This window comes from Vipera ursinii (genome assembly GCF_947247035.1).
Source record: "Vipera ursinii genome assembly, chromosome: 2".
NCBI lineage: Eukaryota > Metazoa > Chordata > Lepidosauria > Squamata > Viperidae > Vipera > Vipera ursinii.
In genome coordinates, this window is record NC_139513.1 from 171,625,675 (window position 1) to 171,645,824 (window position 20,150).

Below are 20,150 nucleotides of genomic sequence, written 5' to 3' on the forward strand. Positions count from 1 at the left end.
GCAATGACTCATTTATCCAGGTTGTTTATTAAAGACAGTAACTTTTCAAAATTGGTTCATTTTGATAAAGAAAAAAAATGTTGTTCCTCTGAGCCATTATTGATTCCTGGTGACTGCCTGAGATAGTTCCTGCAGTTTTCTGGGCAAGATTTTCTTTAGTGGTTTGCCCTTGCTTCTTTCTTAGGGCTCAGAAAGAGTGATTGGCCCAAGGTAACCCAGCTGCCCATTTTTTTGTGTAAGCTAGGAGGAGTTTTTAGCTTGAGGCTTTACCCACCATACCAAATTGACTCTTTTATAAAGAAATCTCTGCAAAAGGCTGTAATGGTAGCTAAAGACAGGTCAAGAGAAATGAAAACTCAGTTTAGGAATTCTGTTAATTCTGACTCCTGCGCTATGTCAGAGCTTCTCCAAGGGCCATCACCCTGACAGTTTTAATTAAGCCAGCATTGCCTCTGTTAACTTCATAATGCTCTGTTGCTTTCTTGTTTTCATGAAACACTGGTTTAATTTATTAAGGTTGGTCGCACAGTCAGCCAGATGTTTAAACTGGATTTCGAATTTTTGTCCACCTCTCGCATTCTTCCCAAGGACCTGGGATAGGCAGATGTCATTGTTTGATGGGGTTAGAGATATCTTCCTAGGATGTAAGCTGTTCCGACTAAAGCTGCCTTTTGCAATTGACTGATGATTTTATGATTGTGGTCGGTCACACAGTGTTTCTGTTTATGTGTTTATTTTTTTAATCAGATGTATATAGCTGCCCATCTCACCAAAGGTGGTCCACAGTGGGTTAAGCCACTTATAAGAACCAATGATATAAAGAAGTATAAAAAGCACATTAACAATACATATTATAAAAACAAAGATACAAACCCTAGGCAAAGAGGGAATAAAAATAGCCAGCTCAGTAATAGAGGCATCTAAGCATATATCTGGTTCCCTGGGAGCACCAGGGTTGATAATATAACCAGGTCTGGAGGGCATTCCAGAATATCAAAAAGGATGGAAGTAATCTAATTATTTTTTTGGGGGAGGGGGGGGAGAAGAATGTTTCATAAGTTAGATGCCACAGCAGAGAAGGCACACCTCTGGACCTCATCAAATGTAGGTCCCTAGCTGATGGTATGCGCAGCATGCCTTCTCTGGCAGATCTAATGTGGCAGGCTGATTTAACTGGGGAGAGGCAGTGCCTCAGATAGCCTGGTTCCATGAAAAAACAGAACCTTGAGCTGGACTCAAAAGCAAACTGGCAACCAATACAGCTCTCAGAAAAGAGATGCAACATGCACTGTTCTAGGTGTGCATTTAACCACATTATTATTAACTACCATTGTAAGAGTTGAAGAGAGGGATGAAACTTATTTATAAGTTCCTGCTTCTCCTTCCTTCTTGCCTGATTTTTGAGGTCATCTAGTCCAACCCCCTGCTCAGGCAGCAAACCCTATACTATTTCAGACAAATGGCTGTCCTGTCTCTTCTTAAAAACTTCCAGTGTTGGAGCATTCAATTAATCCACTGATTAATTGTTCTAACTGTCAGAAAATTTCTCCTTAGTTCTAGGCTGCTTCTCTCTTTTTTCATTTTATTCATTGTTGATTATCTCCATTCCAAATGTATCCTCAGATGTGGTACATAGGTAGCTTTATACAAGCTCTGGGCTAATAAACCCTAATAAATCTATTACTCAGATTTATTTAAATTTCTTTAGCCTGCTTCTCAGTTTAAAATAAAGTCTTTCTTTGGATTTCAATAGCATGCAGATAACAAGGTTGACTTTACACAGTTGGGAGAATTCCTAGAAGAATGTATGGGAATGTTTCAAGATTGACATACGGAACCAAGTGCACTTATAATTGGTGCAAGTTTCAGAATATGAGATAGTCTTGCCCATTTTAAGACGGTAGCCTTTATCTGTATGAAAAAGTCCCTTTCACCATTTACAGTGCAGAGCAGACTCACTTTTTGAGGACAATTTCAGAAGCGCCTTTGCTGAAGAGGCGATAGCCACCATCCGGCATGCAAATGACGGTGCTCATAGATTTTCGGACAGAATTGAAAGTGTAAACCTTGTAGAGCTTCTCCTCAGGAATGTGCTCACGGACAGGCTGGTAGTCACGTCGCAGACCAAGCACAAAGGCCAGCAGTGCACATTCGGTCTTATTGCCCACCTGGCGTGGCAGACCCCCTTCTTTTTCTGGAGGCTGAAGCAGGTCAGAAAGAAGAAGCACCCAATTGAGTTCTTCTAACGTCATCACTTTTCTACCAAAAAGCGTGTGCATGGTGTGTGTGTGTGTGTGTGTGTGTGTGTGTGTGTATGTGTATTGGTTGACTCAAATTCTTGGCTCCCAGAATTCTGGTTTGTAATAGGCTTTGAATCTAAGGCAGAGGTCCCCCAACCTTGGCCACTTTATGACTTGAGGACTTCAACTCCCAGAATTCCTCAGCCAGCCATGCTAGCTGAGGAATTTTGGGAGTTGAAGTCCATGTGTCATAAAGTGGCCATGGTTGGGGACCCCTGATCTAAGGCATATCTGTGCTATAGAAAAAAATGATGTAATAATTGCTCCTTCTGAGCAGGGAGCTTTTGGAAGTCTAGATCTCTTTAAAAGCTTTCCGTATTCTCATCCAGGATTGTTAAAGAAAGAACAAACTGTTAAAATGGCAGTTTGGTAGCCTATTTGGAATGTGATTCTGGACAGATACCCTTTCTGAAGAGACGGAACTCGCAGAAGAGGTTAGGATTCTTGATTATCAGGAACCCTCCCTAGACCACAGAGGTCAAACTTGATCGCATCACGTGACATATCTTGACATATTGCAATATATTATTGCCTTTGCAGAGCCGGGGTAGGCGTGGCGTGTGCGTGACTCTTCTGGCCCACAGGCTACCAGTATGCCTAGACCCCTAGAGGTTGGTCCTCAGATGTTGCTGGTTTACAATTTCAGCAGCTTCTGTCAATACCATGAGTCATAAGGGATGATGAAAGTTTTAGTTCAGCAACGTCTGGAGGACCAGAGATTTATCATCCCACTCACTTTCCTCCAAGTTTTGCTGACTTCCTCCACTGGAGTTTGGTTGGATCAGAAGGAAATTGGGCAACAATCTTCAGGCAGTAAGTCCCAGGACTAGAAATAATTTAGCAATGCTCATCCTTATGCCTTCAAACATGAAATCTTTTCTACATGTGCCCCAAGACTAGGAAAGGCTTCCATTCAGCTGCATCCCAAGTAGTGTAATTCCAGAGTTAGTGGTCATATGTTCTCCTTAAATACAATGTAGCAGGACCTTTCTGTGGATGCTGCTGAATGGTGGCCTGATCCAGTAGCTCTCACAACTGGTCTGATTGTCAACTGGAGCTCATTAGAGCCTTCAAAGGAAATAAAAACAATAGCTAAGCTTACTTATCTAGGACAAACTGGAATTTGATGTAGTTCAGCCTCTCTTCTTCTAATTTCTGAACCAGAGATGCTATTCCATAGAGCAGGTGTGGTGACAGAGTAGGCGCATCTCTGAATCCCACCAGATGCCACGCCTGAGTGGTGGGGTACCAACTCAGTTAAATCTTGGTGTGGTGTGTGGGATGGAGGGTTTGTTGTCACTGTGTGTTGGGGGGAGAGAGCACGGGGGAGGCTCAGCTAATCTCAATGTACACATGTTGTACTTTGACAATAAAGGTTTATTATTATTATTATTATTGTCTTGCTGGATGGTAATCCAAAGCATGCAGTTCAACTAATAATCAGGCTCTGTACCATGAAGCACTTTATAAGTAACAATCAGACCTGAAAGTCCATGTTATGTTACATGGGCATAGCAAGATGCTCCCATAACTGCTTGCACGACTGTATTTGGATCAGTGGTGAGGTGTCTTCAGGGGCAGCCCCACGCAGTCCCCACTTGGACTAGACAAGAGTTATCCAAGGCACGGCTGACAGCAAATAGAACCTTCCCAATAGAGAAATGGGGGCAATTGGCACACAATATAGATTTGTGCAAAGATTGCCACCTGCTCTGCAAGCAGGAGCTGAGTATCTAGGACAGGGGTAGGCAACCTCAGCTCTTTTATGACTCATGGACTTCAACTCCCAGAATTCCTGAGTCAGCATAGCTGACTCAGGAATTCTGGGAGTTGAAGTCCATGAGTCATAAAAGAGCCGAGGTTGCCTACCCCTGATCTAGGAAGACCCCCAACCTGTATTTTAGTTCTACCTGGGGGAGGACCACACCTCCCAGAATTAAAGGCAGAAAACCTTCAGTTCCATTTCGCATGAATTCAGCTTTCTTTTCCTAAATGGCCAATCTGATTTTCTCCATATTCTTGAACTGTTGCGGGGATATTTAAGAAACCTGCCCTCTTCTGTGAGTTCCATCTCTCTGAGACTCCACCTGTTTTCCTGCTTGCCATTCAAAATATTAACCAGAGGCCATCTTCCTCCACCTGGGCTTTTCTTCAGAAACTTAGAGCACAGCTTCTTAGCATTCCAGCTGTTGGGGATTTTAGCTCTTCTTCATGTCTGCATTTTTTATTTATTGCTAATTGTTCCCAACTTAAATATCACTTCAAGTCAAATTACAGAGCTAGTTTTACACCAATGTTAGATGTTAGTCTTAGCCCCTTCCCATATCACCCTTATTTTTTTGAACATCTTTAGCCTGCTTATCATGTGCTGATTTATTTCACAGGCAGCTACGTTTCCCAAGACTGCAGCCAACATTGGTAATAATAATGGGAGTTATAGGTCAATAGCATCTTGAGGACCATAGATTCCCTAGTTACATAATAGTACTGCATTTCTAGCCCAATGTAGCCTTAGGAAGGAATCTCCCCCAAAGGGGCTGCTACTCACTAGTATCTTGGTGGTATAGGCACTGTTGATGGCAATGGCATGCACCAGCAGATCCAGTGTCTTGGATGTCAGGCTCCTGGGATCAGGTGTCTCCCTGTAGTGAGTGTCACCCATGTAGGACTGCACAACTGTCATGCGATTGGTGGTAAGGGTCCCTGTCTTGTCCGAGCAGATGGCTGTGGCATTGCCCATTGTCTCACAGGCGTCCAAATGCCGGACCAGGTTGTTGTCTTTCATCATTTTCTGTAGTCAAGAAAAGAGATTCAAACATTTCAGTTTATACATATTTTTCTCCAAAGGAGAAGATTGAGCAAATTAGGGCCCAGCATCCCACCCACTTGCATTCCTATAATGTTCCAAGAATAGACGAGGGCAAGTCTATTTTTGGGGGGAGGATTGGAGGATTTAAAGGACAAAATTCCTAGTGTATTCAGAGCCCCCCCTTGAAAATCCTGATCCTTTCTAAGTGCCAAAATATACATTTGTACTCTTGGGCAGCCACTTCACATTGTTATATTCAGTTGGTAATCAACTCTTCTAAGATGCTTGACTTCTGCAGATGCCATACTCTAAATCAGGGGTGTCAAACTCAATTTCATTGAGGGCCGCATCAGCATTGTGGTTGCCCTCAAGGGGCTGGGTGGGCGTGGCCTACTGGGTGGGCGTGGCTAGAGTGCGTATGGACTACTGGGTGGGCGTGGCCAGCTCTACATTGTTCGCTTCAAGGGTGCCTATGGAGGCCAGGGCAGGAGAGGGACAGATCTGAGGGTCTCTGGGCCAGGGCCAAGGCAGTGGGGGCTGTTCCCTCCCTGTTTCCAGGATGGCTTCGCGGGCCGCATGAAACCACTTTGTGGGCCGGATCCGGCCCCCGGGCCTTGTGTTTGACATGTCTGCCCTAAATAAAAAATAAAAATAAAATTCCTCTAAGTCTAAGATCTTTTTCACAGCCCATTCTGTATCTGGATGACTGATTATTGTTTCCTTCCTGAAGAATTTTCCAATTTGCTCTGTTACACTTCATGCTGTCACGTTCATTTCTATAACCTATCAAGATAATTTTGTTTTATTTGAATATTATTTGTGTTCTGTAAATGTTGGGCATCCCTGAAACTTTTGTCTCCTCTGCACATTTGATAAGCATCCGTTTAGCCTTTCCATCCCACTTATGAATCCAAAAATTAAAGATCATAAGATCCAGGAATGATATCTTATTCCAGTTGGATCAGAATCCAATAGAGAGCTAACCATTAATGACAATCTACCTAATTATCCTATTTCACCCATGCTTAAAGTAGCTTGCTGATCACTGAACCAGGGATACTTCTTCAAAAGTTGGTATTCCTATAATTTATTAAGGAAATTATTGATTTAGAAAATGAATTAACCAGTAATCTGGTGAAAATAGCTCTTGACAAATGCATGCTGATTCTTAATCATGAGTGCATCATTTTGAAGGTGATGGGTGATGATCTGCCTTGTGATCTAGTCTGCAAATCTTCTTAGATTTTCCTGTTAGGTTAACTTGCATCAGAGCTTCAAAGGGGGATGGCCATCAGAGTGCATTTATGGGAATAGATGACACCAAGAGCATAGCCAAGGGTCCAGCCGTGTATTTTAGAGAACACCAGTGAAGGCACTCAGGACATAATGCTCACCTTGACAGAGTAGGCCAAAGAGATAGTGACAGCCAGTGGCAAGCCTTCGGGCACAGCCACCACCAGGACGGTGACCCCGATAATAAAGAACTTGACGAAGTATTGCACGTAAACAGGAGTGCACTCGGCCAGCCACGTCTTTCCATCAATAACAAAGGTTTGAATGATGAAATACAGGACGAGGATAATGACTGTGATAGCTGACATCACCAGCCCTAGCAGGATTGGACGAAATTAAAAAAGAAGAAGAAGAAGAAAAGAGACAGTCAGAGGTGACAGCAAGACCTGAATCTGTGAAATCACACACCCTGCAAATAAGCTTGCATCTTGAGAACATTTTGTATTAAAAGCCAGAATGTGAGAAGAAAAGTCCCCAAAGGGCTTTTGGCACAAGGCTCGGTCAATTCCACAAATTTTCATTGTTAAAATGTGAACTGAAGTTGTTGCTATCTAAACAGCCTTCTCCAGGCTGATGGCCTCGGGATTATATCTCTTTTCAGCAACATATGTCTCTAGAATAGGAATGAAACCTGTTAAAGAAGTTCAATCTTTAGGACAATCGATTGAGGGAGGCTACTCAAAGAAACAAAGCAAGTATGTAGAGAAAAGAGGAGCAATCTCATCCCCTTTCTACTATATTTGTAATGTGAACCTAAGGGAGTACTAGAGATTCATGGTAACATTATAACATTGTGTCTGTTTCCATCCCATAGAGATGGGAAATTCAGCTTCTCGGCAGCATCTGCTCGGCACCTTGACAAGGTTGATTCCACCAAAGGACCAGGTTTTAAGGGGATTTCCTCCCCTGCTCCCTACTATAGGGACAGACCTATTTAAGAGCAGGTGGCTTTTAATACCATAAATAATGGGAAACTGGGTACAAAGCCTTTGGGCATCAAAAGTTCCAGTTTAATCGGCAGAAAATGATCGACCAAACACTATGAATTTAGACACTCCATCTTCCTGAGTGCAAAGACTTACGTTTAATAAATAGTTTATTAATTGATTAGTTTTACAGTGTTATCAAGTAAAATAAAATAGGATAAAATACTAAACAAAAAATAGATTAAATACAGTAATAAAACAGATACATGGCAAATACAAAGAATCAGCATTCAGATAAATACATCACCTTTACACGATAGCCTTATTTGTTTGATATTACAGCTTCTTAGCTGGGCTGCCTTAACTATAACAGTAGTTCTGTCTTTCATAAGGACTAAGGCATGGCTGAGTCTTCGTGTACTGTATGCTTCTCTTGAAAGGCAGAGAGAAGGATGAATTAGGTTTCCCATGACCCCAAGTATGCTTTCAATGTCAGGGTTAGTTCATCTCCGGTAGGAGATATAGGAATATAGCCAGCCATACCAACAGGCTGAAAAATAGCTTTTATCCGTGGGCTGTTAGGCTTTTAAATGGGACATAATCTTATGCAGAATTGACTTGGGAGGCCGGTGTGTGGTGTAGTTGGTTCACATGGTGTGGTGGGATGGAGGGTTTGTTGTCACTGTGTGTTGGGGGGAGAGAGCACGGGGGGGGGGGAGGCTCAGCTAATCTCAATGTACACATGTTGTACTTTGACAATAAAGGTTTATTATTATTATTATCCTTCTATCCCTCTATAGACCTAAGATGGCGGCGCCTGGAATGGCTGCGGCTGCATTTGTTCTACCAGCAGCAAGATCTGACTGCTGGCCTAGTGATGGATTGTATTGCAAATCAGGGCTTTTTCCAGAGGAGGCAGAGGAGGAGAGGACCTGGAGCTTATGGAGCGAAGGAACTGGATGAGGCTGTTGGCAGGCCCAGAGGAAGAGAGAGAGGCTTTTGGAGGAGTTGGTGACGGCGGCAGCAGCGTGCTCCAGAGGCGAAAAGAAGCAAGGCCTCTTTAAGGAAAGGGTGGAAGAGTCAGGATCAGAAAAAGGAAAGAAGGCGAGGTTGTCAGAATACAAGCGAATTTGAGGGCTAATCCACATGGAGCCCCATTTCCATCTGTCCTGTGTGCCATCGTTCACTCCCTAGAGACTAAAATGGACAATGTGAAATTTGAGCGGGCCACGAACAAGAAGTATATATCGGAGGTGGTGACCCTTTGAGAGCTGTATGCAACGAAATTTCATTTTGATGTATGCCGATTGGTGTACATTCAAAGTGACAATAAAGTTATCATCATAAAACTGTTAAAACCGAATTAGAACATTGACAAGGAGTAACAATGGAGAAATAATTGATATGGAATCAATGAAAATCCTTGCCTGATTCATACACACTGCATAGCTGGCCTTCTCCCAGCCAAGGATATTCATTCATTCATTTATTAGCAATGGTGCTTCCAAGCTCACTTCCCTTTCCAAAGGGAAGTGTCCACCATTGCTGCAATGCACCTGCTCCCCTCACTGCCCTCATACCTGCTTTCCCAATTTGAACAGCCAGTTTGGTGAGCTTCCCCTGCAAGACAGATTTCTCTTTTTTGGGCACACTGGTCTTCTTCTTCTCTCGCTCTTCCATCTCACCACCCTCGGCACTTTTCAGAGGTTGCATCTCCATGGCAACTGCCCCATCCTGTTTTTTGGCTGCAGAGAGAAAGAAGCAAATAAGGTTTCGCCAGAATTGCGGACTCTTTGTTACAATTCTGCTACTATGCTTGCCCTTCTGTTTGTGTCTGTGCGTTTTACTTTTCTTCATCCAGTTTATAAACAACATCCTGGTATGCTACAAAAAAAATAAAATAAGGCAGATATTTCCTAGTATATTTATCTCCATAAAAAAACTTGCTCATTGCCTGTAACTGAATTTATGTTTTGTACGAAACCACTATGATGTTCAATTTGGGTTAGCAAGATACGTGAAACTAGACATACCAGGAGCAGTTTATAAACCATGGTTTATGGTTTAAAGTGAAATGTGAATCCAGCCAATTGTAACTCAGTGAACAAAGTACTTTTTTTTTAAACTTATGACTTAGCAAGAGGTTTGAACTCAGTCTTCTATTAAAGGCATAAAAGCAAGGCCATAATAAGTTGCTGTTCTTTTTGCAATTTTGCAACTGTTGCCATAATCAAAATGGATATATTGGGTAAAGGAGAATTTGTCCAATGTTAGGGCTGCAGTAATTTTTCAAAATTACTTTTTACTGCAAGTTGCCTGATTCATTACTGGATTTTTATAAAGTGTGTTCCCAGGCAACATCATACATCATTATAATAGGGCTGTGTTTTTCTATTCTGTGCTTTTTTTTCTGAATGTAGCAACTTGTTTAAGGGAAATGGTGTTATTGTAAAATATATTTTGATTGCTAATATTAAGAGTGACCTGGATTTATCCACTACAAATGAGTTATGACTTTATTTGGTTTTGACTTATAACCTGTGGACTAAATCACCATGGCTTATTTAACTATCAGTAATTAAACCACTGCTCTTCCTCTATTTCACCTACATCCATGCGCATAGCAGTTATCAAACAAAAGTGCCATCCTTCCCATGTCTATGGAGATTCTCAGTCATCCAGTTCATGGTTGTCCCAAAGATGCTTTTCCAAGAGGCAACTGGACTTTCTTTATTTTTCCTTGAAGACATTTCACTTCTCTTCCAAGAAGCTTCTTCAGTTCTGATTTCAGTCAGAACTGAAGAAACTTCTCGGATGAGAAATGAAATGTCTTCAAGAGAAAGCAATAAATAAATAAATAAATCCAGATGCCTCTTGAAAAAGCACCTTTGGGACATCATTCCCATGCATTCTTTTCATGGAAATTCTTCCAATATATAGAACACATCTTTATAACCAACTTAGTTTGTTTTAACTGCAATGATTTTCCCAGTGAGCTCTAGAAATGTAAGTTCCAGAGAGAGAAAAAGAGATTTTCAACAAACATTAGGACCCGTTACAGAAAAGCCATTCAGCTGCCATGGATGAACAAAACTTATTTTCATGATAGGTCCAGAAATTTTGCATCTTAGGTGGGACATACTGTTCTCTGATTCATTCAATGCTTACTGAACCTAGAGAAATACAATATACAAACATATATTGAAGAAGACACTCATCTCTTTTAAGGCTGAATAGCCATTACTTTCCAATGCTTTAACAGGAGTTTTGCTAACACTGTGTTTTGCACAAGATGCTTATTTTTTCAAACAGTCATATTGCATTTTATTCTTCCTTGGAAAGAAGCTCTTTTGACAGGCCTACTGCCAAAAAGGTTCAATGTTGAAAAAGTTCAACATGCAGTTCAAAGTCCAGGAAATATAATATAGTATAGCATCTAGTATAGCATCTTAATAACATATATCTTGTTTTTCTGCTGATATTACAGAGAATGTTGGTTAATCAAAGCAACTCTTTTATTGTCTGGTAGATGGAACCAGATTTCTTTTAGCTCGGAAATGAAAAGAAAATAGAATCTGACTAAAACATTTGCATGCCTCTAGTTCTAGGTTGTAAACTGCTAGAAAATCCAGGTTTAAGTGAGGTCTCTTATTAAACTCTGTATGTTAGATCAAGTGGGGATGTGGGCATCCAGATGTTGAAATCCAGTCTTTATTAGCTATGGTGAGCATGACCAGTGGCTGAAAAGAATAAGATGCATTGAGGTCTTATCTACTAATCTAACCTAAGTGCATTATTCAATATCAATTTCCACTTCAAAACCTCAACAGCCACCATGTTTCTTTTTCTCTTTAAAATTTCTGTGCTTTGCTTAACCAGAAGTGTTTTATTTAAATCTGAAGACTAAATTCACAGTCAATCAAATATCAATTGCTACTATGCCCTAGAATCCTAGGGTTCAACAGCACCCTCTAAAGATGTAATTCAAACACCTGAAGTTAACTATATATTATGACCCTAAATAAAAGCTAGTTTGCTGTATTTTGTTTGGTCCTAGTACTGGATGATTGACATGTTCTTGGAAGAGCTAAAAGACAGGTCAAAATGATACATATTTATTCCTACAGTTCCTAGGAAATGAACTGAACTTGATAGCATTTAATTAACTAATGGGTTGTAGAGGTTCTCTGAGTTTCATTTTCCATGTGCAGACTTTTATAATCCATCTAGGTAACATCTTCAGGGCTATAATCTTGGAGAAATAGAGTTTGTTGTGGAATATATAGATGCTTAATAGGCCATGAAACAATTTGCAAAATAAAAAACAGGAAATATAAACAAAATAAATAAATAGACAAGCTCTAAATATCTTGATCTCAGATCATCAAGTCTAGTCTTGTTACTATTGGAGAAAATGTTACAAAGAATGCATTAGAACTTATGGTATAACTAAAAAAATATTGAGGTAGACTATCAAGCTCTGGAGAATGTTATGTCTTTCTGATATTGCTGGCACCTCCAACTAAATGTAGGCACTCAGGAGATACGATGGGGAAAGATTTACCTTTGTTTTGATTATTCTCCACTGCCCCATCCTGCTGCTTCCCTACAACAGAAAAAGGGAACGACAAACACAGGACACTTGAGAACAGACAACACAGCACCAGTACAACATGCACACACGCACACACAAACACACACACTCAAACACACATACATACTATGCAGAGCCTGGATCATGGTAAAGCTCCTCCCACTATGCCCTGTAGGATATGGTCAATCTTTTCCAATCTGATCGCCACCAATTATATTGGTTTGCAGCTTCCATTATTGTAAACCAACAGCCAATGGCTGGATGGATAGGGCAGGGATTGTAGTCCCACATTTGGAGAACACATGGCTGAGGATCATTAGTGCAGGTGCAAGCAACATATAGCTGTAACTAGAAGAAATGAGCCTAATCTGGTGTCTTTAATCTACTGCTTTGTCGGACTGAACTATATCTATTGAAAAGAGTGGGGATAATTTTAAGTTCCTGTAAAAAAAGAAAAAGGGTGGAATCTCAACTGATTTTGGCCTTCTCATGTAACAGGTTCTTTCCAAGAACCCAGAATGTCGTAATGTGACAGCATACTCTATGTGTGAATCTAAACAGTGTGGCCTTTTACTATTGAAAGATGGAAATGTTGTCAATGTGCTGATTTTCTAAGTGCCATCCAAATTTTTTTGGAATGGACCCAGCGTGCCAATAACCACTGGCTGGTTTATGTCATCATCTTTCAATTTTGAGTTTTGATACTTAGTGATCTTCTCCAATTCTTTGCCTTCTGTTCTATATTCCCTGGTGTTGCCAGATCAATTATCCACTTCCTTCTTTTCAACAACAATTATACTAAAATTTATCAGCTGCCCAACTGTAGTGGTGGTGTGCATGTCACTGTTATAGACTTAACTGAAATATGTGATGCCTGATGAATGCATCCCTTTCTATGTAGAAGAACCATCATTAAAAGAACATGCAAGAACATGCACAGATTTCCATTAGGGATGGAATGTTTTGCTCGCAATTAGGTTTTCAGGAGGCAGGGCTTTTTTTCTCATAGAACGCTCAGAACGGAGTTCCGGCACCTTTTTTTGATGGAACTTTGTAGGGTAGGAAAGGCGGGTTGTAGGACATGTGTGAGTTCCGGCACCTTTTTCTTTTATAAAAAAAAGCACTGTCAGGAGGTAACAAGGAGTATTTCTTTCAACTCCTGCTTGTCATCTCCCTGGAATACTGGGAGACTATACTACATGAGTATTTGATATGAACCAATAAGTTTCTTCCTGTGTTCTTGTGGATGCTCATAACTGGCTTGTGTGGATGATTATGCATTCTTTGGATACTCAGAGATATAGCAGTGCACACATATCTCCTATACTCTCCATGCTGGTAACCTTTGATCTGGCCTTGAGAAGGGAATCAGTGAAAGAAGGGATCCAGCACAGAGTGGATGCTGGAAAGGGAAGGCACAACAGGGGCCAAAATTAGTGGGACTCAGGGAAGACAGAAGCAACATTAATATGACAACTGGAGTGGCAGCTATTATGAGGGGCAGGCCTGGCCATGGAATGTTGTATTCTGGGGCAATACAACATTGCCCACTTTGTGCCAAGGTACCTTCCTGCCTCAACAGTATAGGCATCTGCAAGTATGAAAGGAGATTCACAGATCAATTCTTCCAACAAATGGCGCAGGTGCTGATATATTCTCTCCAGTGGCCCTAGTATTCTCCCTTCAAGCTGCTGCTGCTGCTGATGTTATCCATTCAGTCATGTCCGACTCTTGGCAATTCTATGGGCCAGGTCTCCACATCTTCTGATCTTAGCGCTACTTCTTTGAGTCGTTCTGTGCTCTGGCTTGTGTCAGCTTTGATAGTATCCAGCCAGCAAGGTCTGGTTTTCTTTTACCATTATCTCTTCCAAACATAACTGCTTTCTCCAGTGAATTTCCCCATGTGACATGGACAAAATAAGTGAGGCACAGTTTTGTACTTTTGTCTTCCAGTGACGTGTCTGGGGTTACGTGCTCCAGTACTTGCTTGCTGGTCATCTTTGCCATGCCAGGAATACACAGGAGCCTTCTCCAGCACCACAGCTCAAATGAATCAATTTTCTTCCTGTCTTTCTCTTTTTCAGGTCCAAGTTTAACAACCATAGGTAGCTATGGGGGACACATTAGAGTGGACTAAGCTACATTTCATTGCCAGGATGATGTCCTTGCTTTTCCAAAATCGGCTCATGTACAGTACATTATTGCTGCATGACCCAGTGCAAACCGACTTTTTATTTCTGGGCTGCATTCACTGCTTTGAATGATCTGCAATCCTAGGAAAATGAATTTTTCCATGCATTCTATCTCCTCACTGTTAATTTTTATTTGGATGTTTCCATTCTTTGCAGGGGTCATGAGGTTGGTCTTTTTGATGTTCAGAAATAGACCAAAATTCTCACTTTCGTTTTTGATTTTCTTGATGAGATGTTTCTGAGATGACAGAGGTATCATCCTTCAAGATGAACCAACACCAAATACTGCAGAGCTACTTTTACTTGAAGAAGGAGGAAGGAGGAGGAGAGAGGGGGAAGGGAGTGGGGAGGAGGAGGAGAAGCAGAAGCAGAAGAAGCAGAAACAAGAAGCAGAGGCAGAGACAAGAGGAAGGAGGAGGAGAAGGAGGAGGAGGAGGAGGAGGAGGAGGAGGAGGAGGAGATTTTTTTATTGAAATATGCATGGTGGCTAGAAAAAAAACTGTGGAGAGAGACGGGAGATAATAGGAAAAAGAGAAGACTATTGGTAAAGACATTTGCTTAGATTGTTGAGCCAGAACCAATCAATTAGGATAATTGCTGATTTCTACTTAGTTTTCTCTGATGCTGAGTTGTTAATAGATAATTTGTAGGCTACAGTGTAAGGAGAATGGCCACAGACAATGACTAAACAGATGGCCAACTTCAGCTAACAACTGCTAAAAACTCTGCTGGCTTAGGGATGACCTTAAGCAGAAGCTGGATGGGGAGGTGCTATCCTGCCAATTCTCATGGATTTCTTAGCAACTTTTGATACCATAACTGAGTTTGAAGGGTATTGTTTTGAGATCTTTCTTGCCCAGAATGGTCATGGGAGAAAACATCCATCCCATACAAATATATGAAACTGCTGGGGAGTTTTGAAGTGGGTGTCAACAGTGTGCTGATGATCTCCAACTCTACTTTTGCTTAAGATGATGCTATTATAAATAATTTCCCTACTCTGTCAAAAATGCAGAGAAAAACAGGAGTGAGGTTTCTGCTCTGCCAGATATATGATATCTTAGTTTCAACCTCAGAGCCCTCCAAGACAGCCAATACGGCAGTCTTCAGTCCACATTTATTAACATATTAGTGAAACAATGGATAATTATTCTGGCATTAAACACTCATCATGGCTGATGTTAATGATGGATGATATTGCATCATTTTGGATGCAGTCACTTAGCCCTTGAATTAATGCATTATGCTAATTATTAATGCATTATGACAGTGGGACAATTTGCCATTGTATTTAAATTGACTGTGGTGGGTACCTAAAGGCAAAGTGTACGTAGGATAGGATTCACAAATGATTTCACGTCCAGATTCTGACCAAAGGTATGTCTGCTAACTTATAAATAACTAACTAGAGTAAAGTCACTACAGTATAATATGCATCTTCTGACAATGACCTGGCAATAGGGAATGTTAGGAAGACATGCAGGTAGTAAAATGATAAAACAGGAAGCCAACTTATTATGGAGAGAGATGGTTAAATAAGTATTGTGAGTTTTATTGGGTGACAGTGATTGGCTAACATAGTTTTTGACTGAGATATTGGCAATGCTTCAGCCAGCAGAAGTTTTAGATTGACATAAATGGCTTTTTGTAAAAAAAATATATATGGAAGTGTTGTAGAAACCATCAGGGACTGCGAACAAATTATTCTATTTATTAGTTAAGCAAATTTACATGGTTACACAACTCACACACAAGAACTCTGAGAGGCTTACAACAATAGAAACCCACCATATAAAACCCCCAAACTTCCTATTAGATAAGTTAATAACAAAATAAAGTAATTATTTAAGATGCCATTTATTTAAAATCCCTTTGCTACGAAGAATTTGGTACTACTATCCCCTTAGCTCAATTGTTCTTTGAATAGGGGTTAATGTGTTGTAGTAGATTTTTTAGGGCCAGCAGTAAAGCAATACAATTTTGAACATAATTAACAAGCTAACGCAGAATTAAGTTGCTTATTATTCAGATGGAATAAAAAAAGGGAAATTAGGGAGAATGGGACACTTTTCTCTTGCACCGTTTTTTTTCTTTTGTTTGAACACCAGCTATTTATTTTACACTGATAGGGAAAGAAGCTGCAGCAGTTTTTCTAATTTCTTAGAGAGTTAACATGGTTAATAAGTCCTGCTATATGGAAGCAACAACAACGAAGCAAATACCAGTGTTAGATGTTTAGTGCCAGCCATGGCAGTTCCCCAAAAAGGTCATCAGATGGAAGCAAAGAGGCTTCTTTGCTTCCACTGATGAGTCAGGGGTCCCAGACCCCTACATCCCCATTGGCGAGAGAGTTTTATGGTTAGGGAGGGGCTGAGACCCCCCATAAATACCTCTGCTCAAGGGGCTGCCTCTCTCTTCAGTTTTGTTCTTCTTCTGTTCCAGTTATGCTATGCTAGTTTGCTTTCTTTTCTTTTGTTCTCTCTCACATGCAGGCATGAATGCCTTCATGCCAAGTAATTCTTTCTCTCTAATCTATCATTGAATAAAGCTTCGTATGATTGCATCTCTGCGTGATGCCTTTTACTTGGAAGCACCTTAACGATCCATCGACCTCGTGAGACCATCCCACAACCAAAGCTTTGAGTTGTGCCCAGTTCCTTACTGAGGCAGATTCCAAAAAATGATGAACCACATAATTCAACATGCTGAGTCAAACTTCAGCACTATTCATCCAAGCGTACTGACTCAAATGTTATTGCACAAGTAGTGCCCTTTCAGTGTTCTCCCAACTGTGTGGGGGTCACTTTTCTGTATATTGCTGAGAGAATATTTCAAATAAACTGATCACATGGGTGAATGGCTTGCCCGAGCAATGCCTATGACTGGTTGAGATGGATTCTTTATACCTTCTCCCAATTGCATAGGGAGAAGAAGAGGACAAAGCAAGAGTCAGAATGCAGTGCAAGGACTTCCCTGGCAAGTAAGGAGAAGAAAGGCTTGTGAAGCCAAGGAAGGAAGGAATGGTGAGAGCAGAAAAGATGAGTGGATTCCTAACTCTGAATGAGACATCTCTGGAAAAGAACGGGATCCAATTAAAAGAAGGTAAGGTAGAGTGAGATGATAAAACAGCTTTACCAAAATGGCCTTTTCCCAACCTAGTGCCTTTGAAACTATAGCTACAAAAATGTCCAGCCAGGATTCTCTTGAGAATTTCAGAATTATAGTACTAATCGTAGGGAACATTGTGCTGGGAAAATAGATGTATGGAAAAGTCCTACTGAGCAAGCATTGAGCAATGGTTCCGGAATATTTATTCTACCTCAGATAATTCAGAACAGTGTTTTTCAACCTGGACAGCTTTAAGGTGCATGGACATGTTGGCCAGGGAATTTGGGGGATTGAGGTCCAAACATCTTAAAATTGCCGAGATTGAGAAGTACTGCTCCAGAGTATGACCAATCTACTCTGTGCAAACATCTCCCATAAACATCTCTTCCAACTCTAGCAAACTCTACCTATCATGCAGACTACCTGACTGAAGTAGCCCAGACAGCGCTATGTGGGAATGGTGGTTAGGCTGGGGAGTAAAATGGTTACCAAAAGATTCAGAAGGGACCTCAGGGGCACATCCGTAGCCTTGGTTGATAACAAAGGGAAGCAAGCAATACTCAAGAGGAGGGCGTCATCTTTGTGCCAGTTATGCAGAAACTATAAATACCTTCCGCAAATGCTGGATGGTTTTGGAAGGTGTTTTATGTGGAGCAGCTCTGAAATGCACCTTGATGCCCTAGCTTCAGCCAACAAGAGAGCTGATGGGAGCATGAAGACTGGCATGCAGTACAATGGATCCAGAGCTATGCCAGGGAAGAGCTTACCTGGACCAGAGAGCAAAGCTTACCTTTTTTCTCTTTCTTTTCCTCCTCTTCCCCACCAGCACCCAGCAAAGTAAAGATGATCCCAGTCTGTGAGTTGACTCCAACAGCAGTGATAACCATCCGCCCAGAGCCTTCCATGACGTGGGTGCCTAAATCAAAAGAAAAGTCAGAGGACTACTAAATGGAAATGTTAGGAACCCAAGAACTAGACCTTCTGGATTCATTTACAAGGTGAGCTACTCTGGAAAAGGTACTGTGTTATTTGACATCTACTGATGGCGTGATTTGCAAAACATTAGCAGAAGGTTCTCATAGGGCTGTGCAGTACTTGGGACCTGAAAGGGGGGGGGAAGTGTTTTGGAGCCCCTGTCGCAACTCTTAAAAGCAGATGAGAATTTTCCCCCAGAATTTGTTTGTTTGTTTATTTCTATCCTTTATTACTTGCTGCCTTTATTATTTTTACAAAGAGCTCCAGGCAGCAAACATATCCAACACTTCTTTCTCCTTTTCTCCCCTCCCCCAACAATAACCTTGTGAGGTGAGTTGGGCTGAGAGAGTGACTGGCCCAAAGTCATGCCTGAAGGAGGACTAGAACTCACAGTGTCCTAGTTTCTAGCCTGGTGCTTTAACCAGGCTAGACCGAACTGAATTGCTTGGCTGTAGCAACACATTGGGAAAAGAGACATTTGGATGAAGGAGTTACTGATGGGTGCTCACCAGAACTAATATGCTGCAGTTGATAGATCTTAACATTCTAGTAAACGACAGTAAGGACAAAACAGTGTTGATTTTGCAAATCTGAAATCTGCTGCTGTAAGCTGCTGGTTGTCAGCCTGGGTCTTAAAGAGATCTATGCTTCCTCCTGAAGAGTTAACCATAATTTAAGACTAATTCCTCTCAAAAAAAAACATTGGAACTTTCTATGAGATCTGCCACCCTAGGGAACTACTGGATGATTCTTTAAGTTATTTAGGAAACCTGGTGGCGCAGTGGTTAGAATGCAGTATTGCAGACTAACTCTGCCCCCTTCCAAGAGTTTGACTGTGACCAGCTAAAGGTTGATTCAACCTTCCATCCTTCTGAGGTGGGTAAAATGAGGACCTGGGTTGTTGGGGGCAGTATGGTAACTCTGTAAACTGCTTAGAGAGTACTGCAAGGCACTCTGGAGTGGCATATAAGTCTAGTGCTTTTGCTATTGCTGTTGAATACACGGTTTCAGTTCGAGAGGAACTTGAGAGGCCTGGCTACCACTCTATGACTGGTTTCAGATAAATCGCTAGAGGAGCTAAAATCATGTTAGGTGTTTTGTGTTTCAGTATCTTGAAAGATCTTAGCAGCTGCTCAGTCATATCATTTGAAACAGGCCATCACATTAAGCCACAGCAATTACACATTGTTATGTACTGGGCTCATTAGTAATACCATGTGGGTTGCTGGAGCAGCTAAGGGCTCTCCAGCAACCCCAGTGCTGCTATTGGCTATCCCTAGGCGGCAATGGTTAATAATAATAATAATAATAATAATAATAATAATAATAATAATAATAATAATAATAATAATAATAAGTTGGAAGGGACCTTGGAGGTCATCTAGTCCAACCCCCTGCTCAGGCAGGAAACCCTATACCATTTCAGGCAAATGGCTGTCCAGTCTCTTCTTAAAAACCTCCAGTGTTGGAGCATTCACCACCTCTGGAGGCAAGTTGTTCCACTGGTTAATTGTTCTAACTGTCAGGAATTTTCTCCTTAGTTCTAGGTTGCTTCTCTCCTTGACTAGTTTCCATCCGTTGCTTCTTGTCCTGCTTTCAGGTGCTTTGGAGAATAGCTTGACTCCCTCTTCTTTGTGGTAGCCCCTGAGATATTGGAGCACTGCTATCATGTCACCCCTCACTCTTCTCTTTGTTAAACTACACATACCCAATTCCAGCAACCGTTCCCTATTGTGTTTTAGCCTCCAGCCCCCTAAAAATCTTTGTTGCTCTTCTCTGTACCCTTTCTAGAGTCTCGACATCTTTTTTACATCTTGGTGACCAAAACTGGATGCTTCAAACCTATTGGCTGCCACCTAGGGGCTAGACTATATATTGCAGCTAGTTGCAGCCATTTCCCCAGTTGTGACTCTGCACGAAATAAACCATGAGTTTCCTGTATTCAGTTGTCTC

The 20,150-nt window shown here is 41.3% G+C and overlaps 1 protein-coding gene across 17 annotated transcripts in view; it reads right to left on the reverse strand.

The window, feature by feature from the left end:
- Positions 1-20,150, reverse strand: part of ATP2B3 (ATPase plasma membrane Ca2+ transporting 3) — a gene marked incomplete at both ends in the record, with an annotated part of 85,331 nt that overhangs the window by 43,573 nt on the left and 21,608 nt on the right. For 8 of the 17 annotated variants that reach the window (XM_083355770.1, XM_083355779.1, XM_083355767.1 and 5 more), the window contains 6 exons: positions 1,960-2,201; positions 4,849-5,091; positions 6,504-6,718; positions 8,909-9,073; positions 11,893-11,934; positions 18,013-18,138. In XM_083355770.1, the coding sequence (XP_083211896.1) occupies positions 1,960-2,201; positions 4,849-5,091; positions 6,504-6,718; positions 8,909-9,073; positions 11,893-11,934; positions 18,013-18,138 (1,033 nt within the window). Of the gene's footprint in view, positions 1-1,959; positions 2,202-4,848; positions 5,092-6,503; positions 6,719-8,908; positions 9,074-11,892; positions 11,935-17,989; positions 18,139-20,150 lie in introns of all 17 variants that reach the window. The other 9 variants (XM_083355765.1, XM_083355778.1, XM_083355776.1 and 6 more) reach the window with 6 other exon arrangements.